Source organism: Chrysemys picta, chromosome 1 (genome assembly GCF_011386835.1).
Source record: "Chrysemys picta bellii isolate R12L10 chromosome 1, ASM1138683v2, whole genome shotgun sequence".
In the NCBI taxonomy this organism is placed as follows: Eukaryota; Metazoa; Chordata; order Testudines; family Emydidae; genus Chrysemys; species Chrysemys picta.
This window is the reverse complement of record NC_088791.1, coordinates 301,246,003-301,269,090: the sequence shown is the minus strand read 5'-3', so window position 1 is coordinate 301,269,090 and position 23,088 is coordinate 301,246,003. Positions and strand designations below refer to the sequence as shown.

Below are 23,088 nucleotides of genomic sequence, written 5' to 3'. Positions count from 1 at the left end.
TTGATAAAAGGAAATACTTTTTCACATAATATGTAATTAGACCGTAAAACATACTGCTACAGGATATCATTGAGGCCAAAAGCCCAGCAGGATTAAAAAAAAAAAAAAAAAGAATTGGCCATTTACATTGTTAACAAGAATATCCAGAGTTTTAACTGTTAATGCTAACACAAAGTTTTGGAAGCAATGCTAAATCTCCTGCTGCAGGGTTCTTATACCTCCCTCTGAAGCATCTGGTGTTGGCTGCTATCAGTAACAGGATCCTAGACTAGATGGACCTCAGGTCTGCTCCAGTCTGGCAATTCCCACATTCCTTTCATGTACGCTAGCAGCAGTAGCCCACTGGGGGCAGGCAGAGAGACCTCTCAGTTGTTCTCCTCTCTCTCTATTTTTTTTTTAAGTCAGCTGCTGTGGCTGTGAAGAGAAACTTCAAAATGTGATCAAGTGGCAGAGTTCACAGAGACCTGATACAATAGCTCTGTGGGTGTGATCTGCCCTATCAATGTCAAAGGATGCTAACTCATATGCCAGTGATGATACTTTACAATGTTGACTATTTCGCTGCCCATCACACCATGTGTGAAAGGAGAGGAAGTCTCATATTACAAATATCTACATCAATGTGTCCCAAATATGGGGGGCATGGGGAAAACAAAGGACTAGCTGTATGCAGAGGCGTGGAGAAGATGCATACATTAAAATGTGTAGGTATTTAATCCCACATGGCTGGGTTCATTTTCCTGAAAGTAGGCTCAGCTTTTGAAAGTGCAAGAAATGCTGCTGTAACCACTGGAAATACGTTCTCTTCCTTTTATTGTACATAGTGCTGATTAGTTTGGGATGCCAAATACCACATAGGCCTGATTCTGATCCCACTTACAGTTGCGGAAAACTCCATTAAAGTCAATGGACTTACTGCTAATTTACATCTGCGCAAGAGCAGAAGGAGGCGCTAGATCCACCAAGGGACTTACGCTCAGCTTTGCAATGCCTACATTTTGGGTGCTGTGTCACCCAGTAGAAACTGTAGCATTGAATTAGGGGCTCAGGCTCCCTATGCACTGCAGGGGGGAGAATTCATTAGAATGGGGCCCAGCATGCTGAGCAAGGAGTCACCTCTGCCAGGCATTAGCATGTCCCAAGGAGAAGGGGGTGGTCTAAACCCTGAGCCACTCAGAAAGCCCGTCTGCTTGGGATTCTCCGACATGAACCCTCTCCTGGAATTAGGGGCCTAAACTGATTTTTGCAAGAGGGAACCCCCAGTGGTCAGAGCACTTCTTCAGGATGTGGGAGATTCAGGTTCAATTCCCCCATCTGCTAGCTGTGGAGAAGTGATGCAAAATTGGGTCTCCTACCTCTCAGGAGAGTTCCTTAACCACTGGGCTATGGGATAGTCTGGTGCTGGTGTCTCTCAGTCTCACCTGTTAAAGCTGTTTTGCTGTGTAGAAATAATTAAATATGGATTGGGACAGACACAGAGTGAAAATAACTCTCTAGGGCCAATGGTTGGGCATTCCCTTCAGGAACGGGAGACCCAAGTTCAAACACATACTCCCCATCAGCCAGGAGGGAGAACAGAACCCAGGTCTCCCAGGTCCTGCCTGAGTGCCCTACCACCTGACTAAAGGTTATGAGAAGGCCAGGCTATTCTCTGTGGTCATTGTTATTTTGTGTGGATTTAAATATGCTCAGTGCATGCCAACTGGATTTACCCCCATAGGTGAAATAGATGGGGGCCCACCAAGTTTGAGGAGCCTGCTGGGGCTTAGGTGAGAGAGAGAGGTTTAAGGCCGGTGGCATCTAAATGTTGGATATAGGCACCTAAGTCCTTTTGTAGATGTAGCCCCAGTCTATAAGAGCTACATAGACTTACAAATTACTTGGTGGTTCCAGTAATGATCAAGGGATACCTCTGGGTGACATTCTTCTCGCCACTATACTGGTATTTTCAACTGAGTTGCTACAAATTTACCCCAGTGTAACAGAGCAGGAGCTGGCCTATTTACTGCATGCAGTGGTTGTATTAGCTTTTAGAGGCATGCTCCTGGTGAGCAGACAAATTACCACATACCTGCTAAACGAGTGACTCTGTAAAAATCAAGTAACATCAAAAGCGAGCATCTCAGTTTAAGTTTAACCTGCATTTTAACAATGTCTCTTCTATTTTTTACCTAGAGATGAGCTTGAACCACAACATTTGGATGTCTGAATTTTGAATCCCTCAGAAATTTGGGGGCATTCAGATTCAGTGTTCTGGCTTGTGATTGTCTCTGTGTAGTTAACACTATTCCTGAGGCAGGGTATCAAAGTGTACTTTCTACATTAATTCTGATCATCTGAAGAGGCTTGCCTCTCCTGAATCCCTGTAAAACTCTCCAAACTAAATAATTCGGTGTAAAAAAGCCTTGGTCACCATTTGGTTTTGTCCTATTATTGTTTATAAAAACCCTGCAGCATATTCATAGGCAGAGGAAAGACAATGGTGGAATTCTTCTCAGTAGCCAGTGTGGTCAAGGTCTGCAAGTAGCGCAGCTGGAGGGCTGATGGAGCCTCGACCAGCACCATGGAGGCCTGCTTCAGTGCTTCGGAAGCATTCCGTTCTCCTTCTGCTGCTATGATCTAAAAACATGATAGAAATGGACACGTTGGTGGCAATGAGGAAAAACCACCCTCCAATTGAAGCAAAAAAAACAACGTGGAGGTTTGTCCTTCAAAAGATGTAGAGGTTATAGATGTACAATGTTATACGAATGAGAGAAATATTACTATGGATCTCACCTGAGCTCTAGCATCTCGTGTTGCTTCAGCTTCAGCAGCCATAGCTCTTTGCATCTCCATAGGGATCCTGACGTCTTTGATTTCCACACGTGCTACTTGGATTCCCCATTTACCGGTGGCATTATCGAGGATAGACTTTTTTTTTTTTTTAAAAAGGACAATTAATATCAAAACCTATACTATGTGACTTAAATGACAAATCACACTAACCAAAATGGCTCAGATATCGACTACACTCCGAATTCCAAAACAATTGCAAAAGAATAATTGGAATAAATGGGAGGAAATTATGATCTGCATGAGGATATTTCAGGGGTATGTCAAGTGCCTAAAAAAGGTCAGATCAATTATTAGTTGTGAAATATTCTCTCGGATCTGTGACGTGTTGGAGGGGAGATGATGCACATGGGCAAGTCATTGTGCTATTTTTCTAGCATCAGTTCTGCCCGATGGGAATAGCTTTGAAAGAAGCCATTTACCTTTATCGTGGTCAGAATTAAAGACCTGCAGGCCCAAACCTACAGACACTGCCTTGAGTTACATTCCTCATGTGAGGAAGTGCTTGCAGAACCGGGTGCAATAGTGGGAGCTGTTAATAAAGGACCAAGAGAATCTGGGAACATAGAAGAGTAAGTACCCCCATGTAAAAGAATAGCACTCAACCCTTCATCGCAGATAATCCACTCTGTTATCCACTGGAGCCAGAGACCTTCAGAAGAGTGCAAGTGACATCCTGAAATTGCCCTGTACTATTTGCCATCAATACATAGAATCAGTATGATGCATCACAATGCCTAGCACAATGGGATCCTGGTCCATGACTAGGGCTCCAGGGTGCTACCACAATCAAGACCATTGACTCTTCCTCATTACACATTGTCACAACATCACGTCATATCACCTCTCTCAAGCACACATTTTCTCCTGGCTGTTGGAAGGGGTGTGGCGGTGAGCTGTCTTTTTTTTGGTGTCTCTCTCTCTTCCTGATATCTAAGAGGAAACAAGATCTTTTTTCTCAACTCTACTCTCTCTTGGCTGCCAGAGTGACACTCCCTGGGGGAAAAGGGGAGAGATTTAAACACTGGAACAGTTCAATCCAGTTCAGGTCAATTCAATACATTTTATTGACATGACATGAGAGATGGGTGGTGCAAAAGTTTAATCAAGCAACTGCTTAAGATAATACAAGATGGTTTTACAAAAGGTAGATTGTGCCAGACCAACCTGGTCTCCTTCTTTGAGACGGTAACTGTTTTTTTAGACAAAGGAAATGCAGTAGATCTAATCTACCTGGATTTCAGTAAGGTATTTGATACAGTTCCAATGGGAAATTATTAGTTAAATTACAGAAGATGGGGATTAATATGAGAATTGAAAGGTGGATAAGGAACTGGTTAAAGGGGAGACTACAACAGGTCATACTGAAAGGTGGACTCTTAGGCTGGAGGGAGGTTACTAGTGGAGTTCATCAGGGATCAGTCTTGGGCCCAATCTTATTTAACATTTTTATTACTGACCTTGGCACAAAAAGTAGAAGTGTGCTAATAAAATTTTCAGATGACACAAAGTTGGGAGGTATTGCCAATACAGAGGAGGCCCACATTATCAAATAATATGATCTGGACAACCTTGTAAACTGGAGTAATAGAAATGAGATTGCATTTAGGGACTAACAACAAGAATTTTTGCTATAAAATGGGAATGTATCATTTGGAAGTGACAGAGAAGGCAAAAGATCTGGGTGTATTGGTTGATCGTAGGATGACTATGAGCCACTAATATGATGTAGCTGTGAAAAAGGCTAATACAGTCCTAGGATGCATCAGGTAAGGTATTTCCAGTAGCCACAGGGAAGTGTTAGTACCATTATACAAGGCACTGGTGAGACCTCATCTGGAATACTGTGTGCAATTTTGGACTCCCATCTTTAAGAAAGATGAATTCAAACTGGAACAGGTGCAGAGAAGGGTTACTAGGATGATCCAAAGTATGGAGAACCTACCTGTGTAGAAAGAATAGTAAATATGGCAGGCGACCAGCTTGGCTAAACAGTGAAATCCTTGCTGATCTTAAATGCAAAAAAGAGGCTTATAAGAAGTGGAAGATTGGACAAATGACCAGGGAGGAGTATAAAAATATTGCTCAGGCGTGCAGGAGTGAAATCAGGAAGGCCAAATCACACTTGGAGTTGCAGTTAGCAAGAGATGTTAAGAGTAACAAGAAGGGTTTCTTCAGGTATGTTGGCAACAAGAAGAAAATCAAGGAAAGTGTGGGCTCCTTACTGAATGAGGGAGGCAACCTAGTGACCGAGGATGTGGAAAAAGCTAATGTACTCAATGATTTTTTTGCCTCTGTCTTCACGCACAAGGTCAGCTCCCAGATTGCTGCACTGGGCAGTACAGCATGGGGAGAAGGTGACCAGCCCTCTGTGGAGAAAGAAGTGGTTCGGGACTATTTAGAAAAACTGGACGTGCACAAGTCCATGGGGCCGGATGCGCTGCATCCGAGGGTGCTAAAGGAGTTGGCGGGTGAGATTGCAGAGCCATTAGCCATTATATTTGAAAACTCATGGCGATCGGGGGAGGTCCCAGATGACTGGAAAAAGGCTAATGTAGTGCCCATCTTTAAAAAAGGGAAGAAGGAGGATCCGGGGAACTACAGGCCAGTCAGCCTCACCTCAGTCCCTGGAAAAATTATGGAGCAGGTCCTCAAGGAATCAATTATGAAACATTTAGAGGAAAGGAAAGTGATCAGGAACAGTCAGCATGGATTCACGAAGGGGAAGTCGTGCCTGACTAACCTAATTGCCTTCTATGATGAGATAACTGGCTCTGTGGATGAGGGGAAAGCAGTGGATGTGTTATTTCTTGACTTTAGCAAAGCTTTTGATACTGTCTCCCACAGTATTCTTGCCACCAAGTTAAAGAAGTATGGGCTGGATGAATGGACTGTAAGGTGGATAGAAAGCTGGCTAGATCGTCGGGCTCAACGGGTAGTGATCAATGGCTCCATGTCTAGTTGGCAGCCGGTTTCAAGTGGAGTGCCCCAAGGGTCGGTCCTGGGGCCGGTTTTGTTCAATATCTTTATTAATGATCTCGAGGATGGTGTGGACTGCACTCTCAGCAAGTTTGCAGATGACACTAAACTAGGAGGCGTGGTAGATGCACTAGAGGGTAGGGATCGGATACAGAGGGACCTAGACAAATTAGAGGATTGGGCAGAAAAAAACCTGATGAGGTTCAACAAGGACAAGTGCAGAGTCCTGCACTTAGGACGGAAGAATCCCATGCACTGCTACAGACTAGGGACCGAATGGCTAGGTAGCAGTTCTGCTGAAAAGGACCTAGGGGTCACAGTGGACGAGAAGCTGGATATGAGTCAACAGTGTGCTCTTGTTGCCAAGAAGGCTAACGGCATTTTGGGCTGTATAAGTAGGGGCATTGCCAGCAGATCGAGGAACGTGATCGTTCCCCTTTATTCGACATTGGTGAGGCCTCATCTGGAATACTGTGTCCAGTTTTGGGCCCCACACTACAAGAAGGATGTGGAAAAATTGGAAAGAGTCCAGCGGAGGGCAACAAAAATGATTAGGGGTCTGGAGCACATGACTTATGAGGAGAGGCTGAGAGAACTGGGATTGTTTAGTCTCCAGAAGAGAAGAATGAGGGGGGATTTGATAGCAGCCTTCAACTACCTGAAGGGGGGTTCCAAAGAGGATGGAGCTCAGCTGTTCTCAGTGGTGGCAGATGACAGAACAAGGAGCAATGGTCTCAAGTTGCGGTGGGCGAGGTCCAGGTTGGATATCAGGAAAAACTATTTCACTAGGAGGGTGGTGAAACACTGGAATGCGTTACCTAGGGAGGTGGTGGAGTCTCCTTCCTTGGAGGTTTTTAAGGCCCGGCTTGACAAAGCCCTGGCTGGGATGATTTAGCTGGGAATTGGTCCAGCTTTGAGCAGGGGGTTGGACTAGATGACCTCTTGAGGTCCCTTCCAACTCTGATATTCTATGATTCTATGATTCTATGATACCTTATGAGAGGAGACTCAAAGAGCTTGGCTTGTTTAGCCTAACCAAAAGAAGGCTGAGGGGAGATATAATTGCTCTCTATAAATACATCAGAGGGATAAATACCAGAAGGGAGGGGAGCTAGTTAAGTTATGTGCCAATGTGGACACAAGAACAAATGGATATAAACTGGCCATCAACAAATTTAGGTTTGAAATTAGACAAAGGTTTCTAACCATCAGAGGAGTAAAAGTTCTGGAACAGTCTTCCAAGGGGAGCAGTGGGTGCAAAAAACCTAACTGGCTTGAAGACTGATCTTGACAAGTTTATGGAGGGGATGGTATGATGAGAATGAGAACGGTATGTAGCCAATCTGTGACTGCCAGCAGCAAATATCTCCAATGGCTGGTGATGGGACACTTGCTGAGGTGGGCTCTGAGTTACTACAGAGAATTCTTTCCCAGGTGTCTAGCTGGTGGTCTTGCACACATGCTCAGGGTCTAACTGAACACCATATTTGGGGTCAGGAAGGAATTTTTCCCCTGGGTCAGACTGGCAGAGACCCTAGGGTTTTTTTGCCTTGCTCTGCAGCATTGAGCATGGGTCACTTGCAGGTTTAAACTAGTGTAAATGGTAGCTTCTCTGTAACTTAAAGTATTTAAATCATGATTTGAAGACTTCAGTAACTCAGCCAGAGGTTAGGGGTTTATTATAGGAGTGGGTGGGTGAGGGTGAGGTTCTGTGGCATAGGCAGCATGTGACTCTTGCATTTGGGGAGGTGGGGTGGAAGTGCCGGAAGCTCCTGGACCGTGGCTCCACCCCCTGCTCCACCCCGAGGCCCACACCCACTCCGCCTCTTCCTGCCCACGCTTTGTCGCTTCCCACCCCTGCTCCGCATCTTCTCCTGAGGCCTCCCCACCCACTCCTCTCCCCCAATACCCACTCCACCCACTGCTCTGGGGTTTCGGGCTCTGGGGTGGGGCCACGGATGAGGGGTTGGAAGTGCAGGAGAGGGCTCAGGGCTGGGATAGGGGGTTGGGGTGCAGAAGGGGGCTCGGGGTGCGGGCTGTGTGAGGGAGTTTGGGTGCGGGAGGGCGATCAGGGCTGGGGCAGGGGATTGGGATGCAGGATGAGGTGAGGAGTGTGGGCTCCAGCCGGGTGGTGCTTACCTCGTGTGGCTCCCAGAAGTGGACGGCATGTTCGGTTCCTAGGCTCAGGGGTGGACAGATGACCCTGTGTGCTGCCCCTGCCTGCAGGCACTGCTCCCGCAGCTCCCATTGGCCGTGGTTCCTGGCCAATGGGAGCTGCAGAGTCGGCATTCAGGGCAGGGACAGCATGCAGCGACCCTGTGGGCACTCCTGCGCTTAGGAGGTGGACATGCTGGCCACTTCCAGGAACCACGCAGAGCCAGGACAGGTAAGGAGCCTGCCTTAGCCCCGCTGTGCTGCTGACCGGACTTTTAGCGGCCTATTAAAATCTCCCGGATTGGTTTCAAATTCACCGGGAGATTGATGCCCATTCCAGTAGAATCCTGGCCAAACTGGAGCCCTCCCCCCCTCCCACACCCCAACCCTCTGCCCCAGCCGTGAGCCCCTTCCGACACCGTAACTCCCTACCCTAGCCCGGAGCCCCCTCCCAACCCTGAACCCCTGATTTCTGGCCCCACCCCAGAGCCCGCACCCCCGGCTGGAGCCCTCACCTTCTCCTGCACCCTAACCCCCTGCCCCATCCCAGTGAAAGTGAGTGAGGGTGGGGGAGAGCGAGCGACAGAGGGAGGGCGATGGCGTGAGTGGGGGGCAGGGCCTTAAAGAAGGGGCGGGGCAGGGATGTGGCCTCGGGGCAGGGGGCAAGGGTGTTCACATTAGAAAATTGTGCAATTAGAAAGTTGGCAGCTCTACTCCCTCCTCCATGGCCCCCCGCTCCTCTCCATCTCCTTCCCTGAGTCTCCCCTCACCCTCTCCTCTCCACCCCCTCTTCCAAGGCCTCCATACCTGCCTCTCACTCCTCTCCACCCCCTCCCTACTCACTTCTTTCTGGCCCTTCCTGCCTTAAGGGCAAGTGATGGGGAGAGAGGGGGCAGAGAGGAGCAACTGATGGGCAGGCAAGGGGGGGCCTCAGGAGAAGAGGCAGAGTGGGGGCAGGAAGAGGCCGAACGAGGGTAGGGCCTCCGGAGGAAGAGGCCAAGTGAGGGTGGGGCCTCAGGGCAGAGCACAAATGGGGCCACAGTTTGGGCACTGGTGGCCCCACCCCTTCTTGGGAGCTTCCAGGGGTGGCGGCAGGCCTCCAAAAAGAGGTGTACAGCATCTGGCATTTCTTGCCTGGTTTGGGGAGGCTTAGTCTCCCCAAGCCTCTTATACCCACGACCCATATTCTGTGGCCTGCAATGTGCAGGAGGTCAGTTTAGCTGGCCATGATGGTCCCTTCTGACCTTAAAGTCATGAGTCTATGAGTCTAAGATAGAGCATCCCAGTAACTATGGAATTCTCCACCATCGCACATTATTGCTCATTTCTAAAGAAGTGGCAGGGAGCCCCATATCAAGACTCTTTACTGTCTCATTCACTTCTCAAAAAGTTAAGTTCCAAGAGCCTTGTTTGCTTTTTAACAAGAGATTACTAGTTTTATCAGCTGAGGAAATATCTTTACAATATTTCTTCCATATTTTGCAGTAGGTGGGGTATGAAACTGAAAGGAGATAATGAAAGATTTTACCATCATGTTTTTTTTTAAAAAGGCCACTCGTTTCTAAGATTATATTCCATAAAATGAGATGTTGTGCCCATCAATAGAACATTAGATGTGGATTTACCTGGATATTGTGGGCAATCTCTTCTCGACCAGACAGGATCTGGGACAAGCTTTGGGTGCCTAGAACATTTCTCAAAGTGGTCTGTGCCAGCAGGTTGGTGGCTAAATGGACATCTGTGACATTAGCCACTGAACAGACAGCACTGTGGATTTTATAGTAGACCACTCCATCAACTTGGGTAGTTACAGAATCTTTTGTAAGAATCTACGAACAACAAACATACCCAGATTAGATAATCATCCAGGACACACAAATCCCAATGTTATGGAGATGTTTGTTTCCTGTAGTGAGAAAAGAAGCCACTATAATTCGAAGAAATCAAGGTAAATTGATTTCAATGGCAACACCCTGGATTTACAACCTCTAAACCAAAGCAACATTTGTGTAAAGTATTTAAATGACTCGACCAGTAATATGTTAACCATCTGTGATAATTCTGAGTACATTTGCCTTGGAATAATCATAGGCAGGTTCATGGAATTTAAAAATCATAGGCACAAGGACAGGGAAAAAATGCAACAACTGGATGACATGTTCTTAAATGGTCTGTGGGGTCCCTTTACGTAGCATGCCAGGCCACATTCACCAACGCTGGTGAAGGGAGCCGTAAATCCCCTGTGCCCCAGTGAACAATTCATCTTGCTAGAGCACAGGTGATGTTTCCACCGCTGCCTTACCACCAGAATAGGTGGGAGGGAACTTTAGTTTGCAGCCAAGGGCTCCATAGAAGCCCTGCCAGAAGAGATTGCAGTGAGGATGTATTGAGTAAGAATGTTCCCAGGCTATTATGGCCACCTTCCTTCCTGTACAGACCTACCCATGTTCAGAGATGGCTCTCTTCATCCCTCCTGCATGTCATCTCCCCTCTCCCCTTTTCACTACATCAGCTTCCCCTCCACCCCAGCTGACTTTCCATCTATGGAGTCTTTCTAACAGGGTGTTATGCTGGGGGTTGGGATAAACCTCACTGAAGCTGGTGGGCATGACAGTCACTCTTCATACAGGATAAAAGTAAGAAGCAGTTAAGCTCCTTTATGGAATCCAGAGCTGAAACAATAGGGAGCCACCACCCACAAATATAGACCACATGCAAGGCTGGAATAGGAGTTGAGCCATGCACTCGGAGAGGTTTTCCTTGGGGTCTGAATGAAATGCAGTTTGTGTATGAGAGAGAGAGGAAGATCAGTACCATAGAAGCACACAAAGAAGGCAGCAAGGAAGCCCTAGATGCATTGGTGTCCCTAGCTTCTGTTTGCCAGAAGCTGGGAATGGGTGACGGGATGGTTCACTTGATGATTACCTGCTCTGTTCATTCCCTCTGAAGCACCTGGCATTGGCCACTGTCAGAAGACAGGATACTGGTCTAGCTGGACTTTTGGTCTGACCCAGGATGGCCGTTCTTATGTTCAGTCAGAGGAGCACTTGTAGTATGACCCTGAGAAATGGCTAAGAGATGGAGCTTTTGCACAGAGTGCTGATGGAAATAGGTGGGAAACTATGAGCAAAGAAACGGTCTCCTGCTGTTTGATTCCTACTGTATTTAGGGAAACAGGACTTGGTACATTTTTTGTAAATAAACAGGATTGCATCGAAGAAATATCTGCCTCGATCATCATTTTTTCCTCCTAATGGAAACAACCCACAAGACCATGAATACTGACCACTTGGGTCAAAGGGGGTAACAGAGTTTAGACTCAGTGAATTTGACACTACATAAAATAAGACCCATGAGCTCTTAAAACCTAGGAGGTTCCTTAAGCATATTTACTCCAGGCCACAGGCATTTAAATTTTGGATGGAATATTTACGAACAATCTCTAGCAGCACACTATATCATAAAGAACCTTTTCTCAGATCTGTAACACGGAAACGTTGTGGCTCTATCACTACTGATTCTTGTTTCTCCTTTCTTCAGAAAAGCACAATAAAATGGCAACTCTTCAAGTAGAAACACAGTACTGTAGCTACATGCAAATAAACCTTTTTTTGGAGAGAGGGAGATTTCCCATTGACTATTTTTAAAAATGAACTTCTTTGGCTAACATTTTCAACCCTAGGTGCCTAAAGAGAAGGCCCTAAATCCCTATTAAAGCCAGATTTTCAGAGATGTCGAGCGCCTGCAGCTTCCTTTGACTTCAAGGTGATTTGTTAAGGTACCTAAGTACGTATTAAATTACATATGCGTAGGCACCAAATGTGACAAATTTGGTCTTTGCTCATTGTTTTGTCTGGAACAACATTAACTTTCTAAGTGACTTCAGTGAAGGCTTTTGTAATGATGATAAGTTTTTAATCTAATCAGTTAGTTACCAGATCTTCTACTTACTAGGAAAAATAGTTACTGGGGATCCCACTCTAGTTTATTGCTTGATTTCCATGGATGGTAGAGAGAGGACTAATTATGAAGGCTTGGTAAATTTCAGCTCTCTTGACTTCCCTCTCTCTCATCTTTGGACCTCCCCACATCTCCAGCTCTAATCTCACTTTCCTCTTTTTCTAATCCAGAATGCTGAAAGTCAATAAGAAAAGCCTGCTTGACTTGCCAGGAGTGACAAGATTGTAACCTGAGCTGGTAGGGTTGTAGGCTTGATTAGATTCCAGTGTTATTCTGGTGCCAGCATTTGTAAGTAAACAAGTACAGCAAATGAAGTTAAGTCTGTACCGCTGCCAAAGACTGTGAGACAATAAAACTGCTTTCTTAGTTTGACATGTTAAAAACTAAAACTGCTTTAGGTTTGATTTTTAGTTTAAATGACTATTGAGTGGTTGTTACCTCTTGTAGAGGAATGTTACTGGTAACAGTTCTAAGATCAACCCTGGCAAAAACATCCGTACATGGAAGGACCATGATCAAACCTGCAAAAAAGAAGAAAAGGCCAGAGCTGAAACACTTTTCTCTGAAGGCTAAGCTCTGATCGCATATGAAGCAAACCTCTGAAAATAACTATTTCTATTGTGTGATGAGAATGGCCCTCAGAGCTATACTGATATTTCATTACCACAGCATTTCTTTTTCCGTGTGGTTGAGTAGATAGTGCACTAGACTGGGAGTCAGAAGAACTCTGTTCTGTTCTCAGCCCTGCCATGTGACCTTGGGCAAGTTACTTCCTTTTTCTGTGCCTCTGTTTCCCCTCTCAAACTTTTGTCTATTTAGATTGTTAGCTCTTCAGGATGGTGGGTCAGGGGAAACTAGCCACTTAGTGTGGCTCCTCCTTCAACCCCTGGCCCTGCCTACTTTTTGGGCCACATGGTTGTTTTGCAGAGGAAGCGAGATGGTTATGTGATAAGGAGGTTCTTCCTCCATTCCTACTCCACATTTGTACCATCTCACTGTACTTTTTCCAATGGATTGTTTTTCATCCGCGCAATGCAAAGGTACTTGTTATAATAATGTAGAGAACATTCTTTTTATTAGTGATCGTTTCCAATGACAATAGCACCTGAAGGCCCCAACTATGATACCAAGTGTTGTGCTAGGCACTGTACACACACTTAGTAAGAGACTGCTTCTGCCCCAAAAAGCTTACAACTTTAAATAGACAAGACTGATAAAGGGTGAGATAAAGGAAGTATTACTATCCCCATTTTACAGATGGCAAACTGAAGTCCAGGGAGATTGAGTGATTTGCCAAAGGTCACACAGGAAGTCTGTGGCAGAATTGAGAATGGAATTCAGATCTCCTAAGTCTCTGTCCAGTGTGTTAAGCACAAGATCATCCTTCCCCTTCATGTGATCTTTAGTTTATTATAAAGCCAGGTTTAGATCTCAGGATCTGCTGGCTACCTCTCTAAACAGCAATATAGAGAAAACAAGCACCAGATGGACAGGCTCATGGACAAAGAATTACTTTGGCTTTTTTACTGTGCCCTGGACAGATTCCTTGCATCACCCATTCTCTGAACAAGGACTTGAGAGAACCTCAGATGCAGAACATCTGGTTACAGTGAAAACATAATAAAACCTCATTTACTCACCTGGGCCCTTTGCTTTTTTAGACACTATACGTCCCAGCCGAAATACAACAGCACGCTCATATTCTTTGACAATCTAGGACAATATTTTTAAATAATAAATAATAAATCAATAATAAACTAACACCACCCTTCCCTCTTGCCTGACCTTCTATCCTTCAGACCACATGGAAATGACAAAATAATTATAGCAAAAGATGTGTAGGTAATTACACATTTTTTATCTTGGTCTCCCTCTAGCCTCTCACCCTGTCCCTTGCTGTGGAATATCAGGCCCCGATCCTGCAAATACTTATGCATGTGATCACAGGCGCCAGCTTCTTCCTTTCCCTGGGAGTGCTCAACCCCCACTCAGTCCCAGGCCCCACCCCGACTCCACACCTTCCTGCCTCCACCCCTGCCCCACCTCTTCCCGCCCCCGCTCCGTCCTGCCCCTCCTCTTCCCAGCCCCCCCTCTGCTCCCACCCTGCCTCTTTCCACCCAGTCCCCCTTCTCCCTCAAGTGCACCCCATTCCCGCTCCTTCTCCTCCTCCCTCCCAGCACCTCCTGCACACCGCGGGACAGCTGGTCGTGGTGGGCAGGAGGCACTGGGAGGGAAGGGAAGGAGCCGATTGAAAGGGGGGTGGGGGAGGGAGCTTGGCTGCCAGTGGGTGCTAAGCACCTACTATTTTTTTCCATGGGTGGTCCAAGATGTGGACCTGCATTTGTATTTGTTTGTTCAAATACTGATCCGTTTTTCTAGGTCTCTCATCCCCAGCACCTCAGAAACATTCATTTATTTATTCTCACACTATCCCTGTGAAATAGGGAAGTAGTATCCCTGTGTGAGAGCTGAAGGCACAGACAATTTAAATGACTTGTCTGAGGTTATACAGGAAGCCTGGGGATGAACATGGACCAGAACACAGAACTCTTGCATCCCAGTCTTGAACCTTAACTACAAAAACTATCCTTTGTCCCATAACATGGGGTACAAATGGCTTTTGTCCTGGTGAAATACATGGTAGTAATAGACCATTCTCTCAGTGCTCCAATTCCCATCAGCTTACCTTCAAGCACATCCAGATGGAGAAAGGAAAGGTAATAAGCACGAACAGGAATGAAAGAGAAACCAGGATCCAGCCACAGGCCCCAATTCCTTCCTTCTTATCTGCTACAGAATGAAAAGACGGGAACCATTGTCAGTTCCCTGGTCCATCTGCTGAGTTTATAGTAAAACATCTGGCACAACAAAGAAGCTCTACATGAGGAAAATGACAGGGCCTTCCAGGACAGTTTAGGTTTGAAACTTCTGGTGTAGAGAGCTGGCCCGTTCACCAAATGCCAGAAAAGCTTTAAACCAGTGATTGTCAAAATGTACAGATGTGTGACTAGCCCTCTGGGCAGTTCTTTTCACTCTCTGGTCCTGCTGCCTTTCCTCAGCACTGTATTATTATTATTTAATTGTGTCGGGATAGAGCCTGGAGACCCTAATTGCCAGGTGCCAGGATTTTTTTTTTTTTTTTTAGCAGGGGAGGGGATACTTAGGAGCAGAGCTGCAATGAGGCAAGGAAAAGCCAGAGATTTTTTCACAGGAAGGGTGTGACGAATCCAGCCCCGCCAAGCCCCACACAAGAGGAGCAGTTGGGGCATAAGCAATAGGAACCAGAACAGGAGAAGTGGAGGGAGCCATCCCAGGGGAAGACCAGCTTCAGGAATCAATTTTTCAATGGAAAGTGTGGCCGTAATTGATTTTTGTGAGCATGCTACCGAGAAGCTGAATGTTGCTGCCTCCTCCGCTTCTTCACTCCATGCCTCTCCACTACTTGGAGAGGAAGACAGCTAGGGGCTCAGAGCAGGATACAAGGGAGGCATGTTCACAGGCTCTGAGTGTAGAGGCTGTTCCAGACAATCTGCTCCCACACTGGGCTGAACACAACCTGTGGTGGGGGCTGCTCTTCCCCGTATGAGGACTCCTATACCAGAACTAAGGTCTTTTCCCTGCTCACTTGCTCTGCTTGGGATTCAAACTTCGCCCTGTGTAAAAACCTTCTTGTATAACTTCTAAAATCTTTTTTCCCCCACCACAATCCCTGAGGAGACAATGCTGAGCTCTGCAGTCCTCTGTTCCACATTTCGGAGGTCCTTGCTACAGATTTAATCATTCACAGGTTGAGAGGTTTGGGCCCAAGAGGACCGAGTTTCAGGCCTTCTTTGGAACATCCTGCCTTTTCTGTTCAAGCTTGTTGCATGAGAACTGTGTGTGAATCTTACACTAATACTCTACATTTGGGACAGTTTGAATCCAGGCTTTTGTTCTGACCTATTGTAACAGAAAAGACACAAATCTAGGGGTTAGGTTCAGGTAGGGTTACCATACGTCCGGATTTTCTTGGACATGTCTGGCTTTTTGGTCCTCAAATCCCCGTCCGGGAGGAAATTCCAAAAACCCGGACATGTCCAGGAAAATAGGGAGGGGTCGTGGGGCTTGGGTCCGGGCTGGAGCCACTGGGGCCGGAGCTGGAGCCGCTGGGGCCGGCCGTGCTCTGCTGCCGGCCGGCATGGCTTTGCCAGGGCCGGGCCGGAGCCGCTCGACTGGAACCGTGGCCCAAGCCGAGCCGGGCCGGAGCCGCTGGGACCGGGGCTGGAGGTGCTTGGCCGCTGGCCGGCACCGCTTGGCCGGGGCCGGAGCTGCTCGGCTGGGGCCAGTGCCCCGGGGCCTGAGCCGAGCTGGAGTTGCTAGGGCCGGAGCCGCCGGGGTGGGCCAGAGCCGCTCGGCCGGGGCCGGCGCGCTCGGCCGGAACCGGGGCCCGAGCCGGGCCGGAGCTGCTGGGACCGGGGCTAGGGGTGCTTGGCCGCCGGCCAGGGCCGGTGCCCCGGGGCCCGAGCCGAGCTGGAGTTGCTAGGGTCGGAGCCACTGGGGCCGGGGCGGGCCAGAGCTGCTCGGCCGGGGCTGGCGCACTTGGCCGGAACCAGGGCCGGCGTCCCAGGGCCCGAGCCGAGCCGGGCCGGAGACGCCGAGGCCAGAGCCTCTTGGCCGGGGCCGGCCACCGGAAGGAGCCGCTCGGCCGGGGGGGGCAGACTGGGCCACACCTCCTCGCGCCCCCCCCACGCCCCCCTCCCCACCCCTGCCCCAGCCCCAGCTTACCTGCTGGCTGGCTGCCTGCCTGCCTGCCTGCCTGTTTCAGGCTTCCCGCGAACATTTGATTCATGGAAAGCAGGGGAGGAGGAGGAGCAGGGGAGCGGAGTGTTCAGGGGAAGGGGCGGGGCTGGGGCAGGGCTGGGGCCCCATGGAGTGTCCTCTTTTTGGAATATTAAAATATGGTAACCCTAGTTCAGGCCAGTTGCTAGAAAAATATCATTTGGTCTTGTCACTGCTGGAACCAATGATTTGAGCAGTTCTTTTGAATAAATTACCATGAAAAGCTCAGGTACATATGGCTGAGGCCAGACTAGGACCCTCAGGGATTAGTGTTAAAAACTTAAAAACATTGTCTATGCTGTTTCTTCACCATACATCCTGCCCTATTCAGATTCATTTGGCATCACTGGAGTGTCAGGCTATAGCTGGTACATTAAGTAATAGGCAAGAAGATAAATGTTTCTTCCATCAGCTGAATGTCCTACTCACTCTTATGATCAAATGTAATGTGAACAAATAATGGGAGATGTTTGTATCAACACTGGTTCACTGTCAGCTCCAAGTGTGAAAGATTGCTTAAGAAGCAGGGCCATGTTTTAATCACAGAAGAATTTTACAGATGTTAAAAAAAAGGCATATTGTACCTCTTGGCCTTCATCATCCTCCCCACCTCCAACCATGCCATCATCCCCTTTCCTCCTGCCCCTTTTACACCCAGATAAGCTGTAGGTTTCAACAGAGTTTTTCTTTGCAGCTCAAAAGTTACTCTGATTTAAAATATCATACTTGTATCCCTGTTCACTATGCTGCCACTGTTGTCATTCACATCCTTCCTAAAGACTCTGGGCTAGATCTTCCAAGGGACTTACTTAGGTGCCTATGGCCAACATTTACACGTCATTGAGATCCTCAAAGCCGTCACTCAACTGAGCCCTAAGTTCCCAAGTTCCCACTGGTAATGTCTCCTAGGTGGCTAAGTTTCTGCTGATGGGCGCATGCAAAGCCTTCTCTGTCCTGACACCCCCAAGGTGCTCAGAGCCCTAGTACGATTCATAAACTAGATGTTCCCTCACCCTATCTTGCCCGGGCCTAATCTAGTAGGTGTTCTTGGAGCACGCCTAACTCGCACAAAAGTCAGGTGTGGTGATGGCTGTTAGACCGCTCACCTGGGCTGATTACTGCAGAGGCAGGATTTGAATACAGCACTCCCACCTCTCACATGGGTGCCCTAACCACTAGGGTATTAGCTACTCTGATGTGGATTTCCCTCCGTCTCTCCTGTTGAAGCGGTTTCACTTTGGGTAAATAACTAAATATTCATTAGCCTAGAAAAAGAATCACTTGACAGCCCAGTGGTTAGGGCATTCACCTAGGACATGGGAGACCCAGATTCCACTCCCCGCAGCTGAGCAGGAATCTGAAAGCAGGTCTCCCACATCCCAGGAGACAGTCCTAACCCCGGAGCTATTTGCTATCATGGGGGATGGAAAGAAGGCGCTCTCACTGTGTGTTTTTCTTGCTACAAAGGACTGACCTGAGCCTAACTCCAGGACTGTCCCTTTGAGGCCCAGGGCTTAGGCCGCACCCCTCTCCTGAGCATTTCCTACTGGCTAGCTTCAGGCGCTCCCCATTCAGCTTGTATGAATTCCATTCTTAGGTGTCAGACGCTTTTCATGCATTGAATAGGGAGCCTAACTCGGGGCTGGGGATTCCACTGGATGGCAGGATGCCTAAATGTTAGGCATTGCATGTCAGCGTGGCCATGCCTATGTCCCTTTGTGGATCTAACTTTCCCTACCCGATGCCCTCCCAAAGTGAGGTAATAGAAACAAATAAAATAAAAAATCTTCCAAGTTATTTCCTTCTCTGAGTTTCCCAGTGCCTCAAGTCTCTTCTGTGTCTGTCTTTTGAAGGGCCAGGCTCTGGCACCACAACTGTTTTTATTTTGGGATCTTGTACAGAGCTGAGCACTATTGGTGCTTTCACCATCACTTTGTGAGAGACAGAACTAAGTGAATATAAGGCCACATGTTTTGGAGAGAAAGAAAAATGTTCCCTTATGGAAAAGTCCTATAGGATTTAGTAGAAAATACTACCCTTTATATAGGTTTATGGATCCCTATAGACTATCATAGAGAATTATATCTCTATCCTAGAATTCTATAAGATGGTCTAAAACCCTATAGAACGTTTATAATTCTTTATTAAAATCTATAGGACTTTTTCATAAGGATTATGTTGCTCTTGATTGCTAAAGCCAAAATGCTAGCAGCATAGATTGTCTATCTAACCTATAATTATCACACAAAATTAGTAACCATTTTAAAAAAAACCAAGGGGATGTTGGATGGCTCCAGGAATATGTAATGGAATATGGAGTCTTTTACCTGTAGGAGCTCCGACACCCTGGCAATGGGTGCAGTGAAAAAACTAGAAAGAATGGAACTGGTAAATAGTTCCAGTCCATATTGGACCACTGACTGAAAGCTGTTACCTGTTCAGTTGCTTGGTGACTTAGGTGAAATGAGTTGGTTGTCTCAGTCCAATTCTCAGGAGCCTTCATTACAAAACCACCTGCGTAATTGGCATCATTTGGTACCATCATGGCTAGTCTTAGCAGAGAGAGGCTAAGGATTGTATGGGTATGGACTCTGAATTAGCCTATCCCCTATAGGTGTCAGTCCCCAGATAAGGGTTGAGACATACTGGCAGGACAGTGGGGAAGCTGGCACAAGTGCTGTCCATGAAGATGGAGGAATCCAGGGCCAGCAATCTGAGGCCTTTGACCCACACTTAACTTCTCTCTCACACACACACACACGTTTGTTGGGGTTATTTTGCAGTAAGAATGGAAGGAATACTTACCAACTAGAGTCTCCTTACTCTCTTTCCCAAGGGAGCCTTTCCCGGAATCCATCTCATTATAGAGAAATCCTTATCACCTCACAAGCCGTAATGAAGACACCCCCTCAAATGGCACACAGCTTGTTAAAGTGTCTGAGAAGAAAAGCAGAGTGACAGAAGAACAAGCTCTCACCTGCGAGTGAGTCCTCAAGGGATTAGTTACCCAGGTGAGGGAAGAATGTTTACAAAAACAAAGTCTGATGGGACATGTTCCTCTCTGGAGTAACTCCACTGGTTTCAATGACTTTACTCCAGGGCTGAATTTGGCCCAGCACTTCTAGTTCCTGCAGAATCGTCTCTGATTTCTACACACGTCAGCAATGAATGGCACCATTTTCAAAGCCACGGCAAAAAAGGAAAAGAAGTCAAAGCTGGATTGTAAACTCTCCAGGGCAGGGATTGTTTCTTGAGCTGCGCCTTTACTGTATCCAGTGTAATGGGGCCACAATTTTGTTTAGGGTCCCTAGGTATTAATACAATACATATAATAATGTCAGGATGCCAGTGAGATTTCAAGGAGCATAGTGAATCCTCCTTCTCCTCGTTAGCTTATAAGAGACACCTTAAAATTATTAATTATTAATAAACATTTATACTGCAGTAGGACCTAGAGGCCAACCAAGTTGAAGCCCTATTGTGCGAGACACTGTAAAAACATATGGAAACTTTTCCAGCCTTTAACTCCTTACATTGCCCAGGAATTATATGGGTCAATGGACATTTGCTAGACTTCCTGAAACTCGTTGCTTTAGTGCTGCATCAAATTGGCTGTAATTAGAGTGTGAAAATAAAGACAAAACCATTTACAAAGAGTGTGGGCGGGGGGGGGGGGGAGGTTGAAGGAAGGTGTCAGCCCCTTCTAAGGACATAGGACAAAATGTCATAGTATGTTAATTCAATGAGCCATTTTCTCTCTTTCTCTCACTTAGTTGCATTAATTATATTTTTATGACTTATCTTCTCCATCACACTTTAATTCTCCCTCTATATCCATTGTTTCCCTATTGCTGCCAATACATTTAATTATATTTTGCCTAATACCTGTTACATGTCCTCCCCATGGATGGGCACCAGGCTGCTATATTGGACCCAACCTTTGGATCTCATGGGCTTCCACACCCACTGGGTTTGAGCAGCATCCAGGCACCATCTCTGGATCTGGGCTCTCAGGCACACTTCAGAGGGGCAGACTCCCTGTTGGGTGCCCCCTCCTTTGGGAATGGAATCCCACAGGCCAGCTGTCCTGGCCCCCAAACCATACTAACCCTCCAAGTCTCCCCAGCAGTTTATACAGGCATCCCTCAGAACCCCACCTCATGGGAACTGTAGGGTTTAGTTTAACTCTTTGGGGACATGTGACAGATAAAGCAAGGAACACACAGGCTTTGCAAAGGAACTTCTTAAACACACCCCTTTACCTAGATCGTGAGCCCCATGGGGCAGGGCCTGTCTTGTGCTTCTGTGTTTGTACAATACGGCCCTGACCCATGACTGGGACTCCTAGGCGCTATGGTAGAACAAGAGATATCAAAAACAACAAACACCTATACCCTGTTCCTCTGCCCTGAGTCTATGCTCACCCCCTTCTGTGCGTGCTTCGGCCCAGTCTCTGTGAGAGGCAGGTAGGTCCCTCTTCCTCCAGCAGTCCTTCCACTTGCTGGTGATTGCTCGGCTGGTGTATGTGGTTGTGAGAGAAAGAGAGTGTCTGGGGCAGAGCCTGCCCTTAAATAAAGTTTCATCCCCCTTCTGTCAGATGAGTCACTCACCACCTTCAAAGCCCTAGTCAGGGGTGTGTCACAGCCCTGGCAAAATGCCCCTACTGGATACTCACCAGTCTGTGGATTTGGACCCACAAACTGGAGCACCATGTGCAGTTAAGCTCCCTTTGATTCCCCAAATAGGCCCCAGTCACAGTCTTTCATATCCTGATATCTGACTTGTGTCCATTTATCCTCTTGCATATCCTCACTACGCAAGAGGATAAATGGACACAAGTCAGATATCAGGAATGGCAATATACAAAAACCTGTAGAACACTTCAACCTCCCTGGTCACACAATAGCAGATGTAAAGGTAGCCCTCTTACAGCAAAAAAACTTCAGGACCAGACTCCAAAGAGAAACTGCTGAGCTCCAGTTCATTTGCAAATTTGACACCATCAGATCAGGATTAAACAAAGACTGTGAATGGCTATCCAACTACAGAAGCAGTTTCTCCTCCCTTGGTGTTCACACCTCAACTGCTAGCAGAGCACTTCACCCTCCCTGATTGAACTAACCTCATTATCTCCATACTGATTTATACCTGCCTCTGGAAATTTCCATTACTTGTGTCTGATGAAGTGGGCATTCACCCATGAAAGCTTATGCTTCAATACTTCTGTTAGTCTTAAAGGTGCCACAGGACCCTCTGTTGCTTTTTACTAATTTAGGTTGGCATACAGCCACCCACAGTAGTTACTGCAGTGGTTTATGTCCACACTACGCGTCCTGTTGGTGGTGCATGTCCTCATCAGGGGTGTTTCCACCAACTTAATAGTGTGGGGCAGTGTGGGGCACTGATAACTGGAGCACCCATCCTCCTGCGTGGGGCTCACCCCATGCAACGCTCGTAGCTGGAGTCCACCTGCCCCAGGGCTGACAGTGTGATTCTCACTGTGAGCCCTGTGCTGGACTGACAGCCAGGCTGTCAGCCCCAGGGCAGGGGGAGCGCCAGCTATGAGCCTGGTGCGGGGCTGACAGCCAACAGGCAATGTAAGTAATGCAGTGTCTACACAGACATTGTGTCACCAGGGCTGTCCCTACCCATACGCAAAGTACGCAGCTGCGTAGGGCACAAGGAAATTTGGGGCATGCTGCTCCAGCCCCTGCTCTGCCTCTTCCCCATGGCCCCTGCCTCTGCTCCGCCCCAGCCCCGCCTCTGCTCCGCCCCAGCCCCGCTCCCACTCCCCTGAGGACTGCAGCAGGGGTCAGGCCTGCACTCACCAGCGGCGGTAAGTGGAGCGACCCGGCCCCAGCCCGCTCCACTCCTCTGGCTCCCAGCTGTGCTGCCGGTGAGTGCTGGGGGGCAGTTTCCCCCCCTACACCCAAACCCAAGGCTCAGCCATTCCCAGTCCCTATTCAAGCCTAAGTTTGCAATCAATTTAGGCTTGAATGGCTGAGGCATTACAAACATTGAATCTATCTCCCCTTGTAAGTATTCTCACACTTCTTATCAAACTGTCTGTACTGGGCTAGCTTGATTATCACTTCAAAAGTTTTTATCTCTTATTTAATTGGCCTCTCAGAGTTAGTAAGAAAACTCCCACCTGTTCATGCTCTCTGTATGTGTGTATATATATCTCCTCAATATATGTTCCATTCTATGCATCCGAAGAAGTGGGCTGTAGCCCACGAAAGCTTATGCTTAAATAAATTTGTTAGTCTCTAAGGTGCCACAAGTACTCCTGTTCTTATAGCTAATATGCATAACTTCAGATACCAAGATGAATATACATGC

General features: G+C 47.3%; 1 protein-coding gene across 2 annotated transcripts; it reads right to left on the bottom strand.

Annotated features, from left to right (window-relative positions):
- Positions 1-16: 16 nt before the first annotated feature.
- On the bottom strand, positions 17-21,304 carry STOML3 (stomatin like 3). Of its 2 annotated transcripts, XM_065581282.1 has the most exons (8): positions 21,171-21,292; positions 19,552-19,683; positions 14,615-14,718; positions 13,569-13,641; positions 12,367-12,449; positions 9,594-9,797; positions 2,779-2,913; positions 17-2,619 (listed from the first exon to the last, which is right to left on the bottom strand). In XM_065581282.1, the coding sequence occupies exons 2-8, from the start codon at positions 19,601-19,603 to the stop codon at positions 2,431-2,433; spliced, it is 840 nt and encodes a 279-aa protein (XP_065437354.1). In that variant the 5' UTR covers positions 19,604-19,683; positions 21,171-21,292; the 3' UTR covers positions 17-2,430. The 2 variants fall into 2 exon arrangements, with proteins under 2 accessions (XP_065437354.1, XP_065437355.1); XM_065581283.1 differs by lacking the exon at positions 2,779-2,913 and having other exon boundaries at positions 2,416-2,619; positions 19,552-19,684; positions 21,173-21,304.
- Between the last annotated feature and the right edge of the window lie 1,784 nt (positions 21,305-23,088).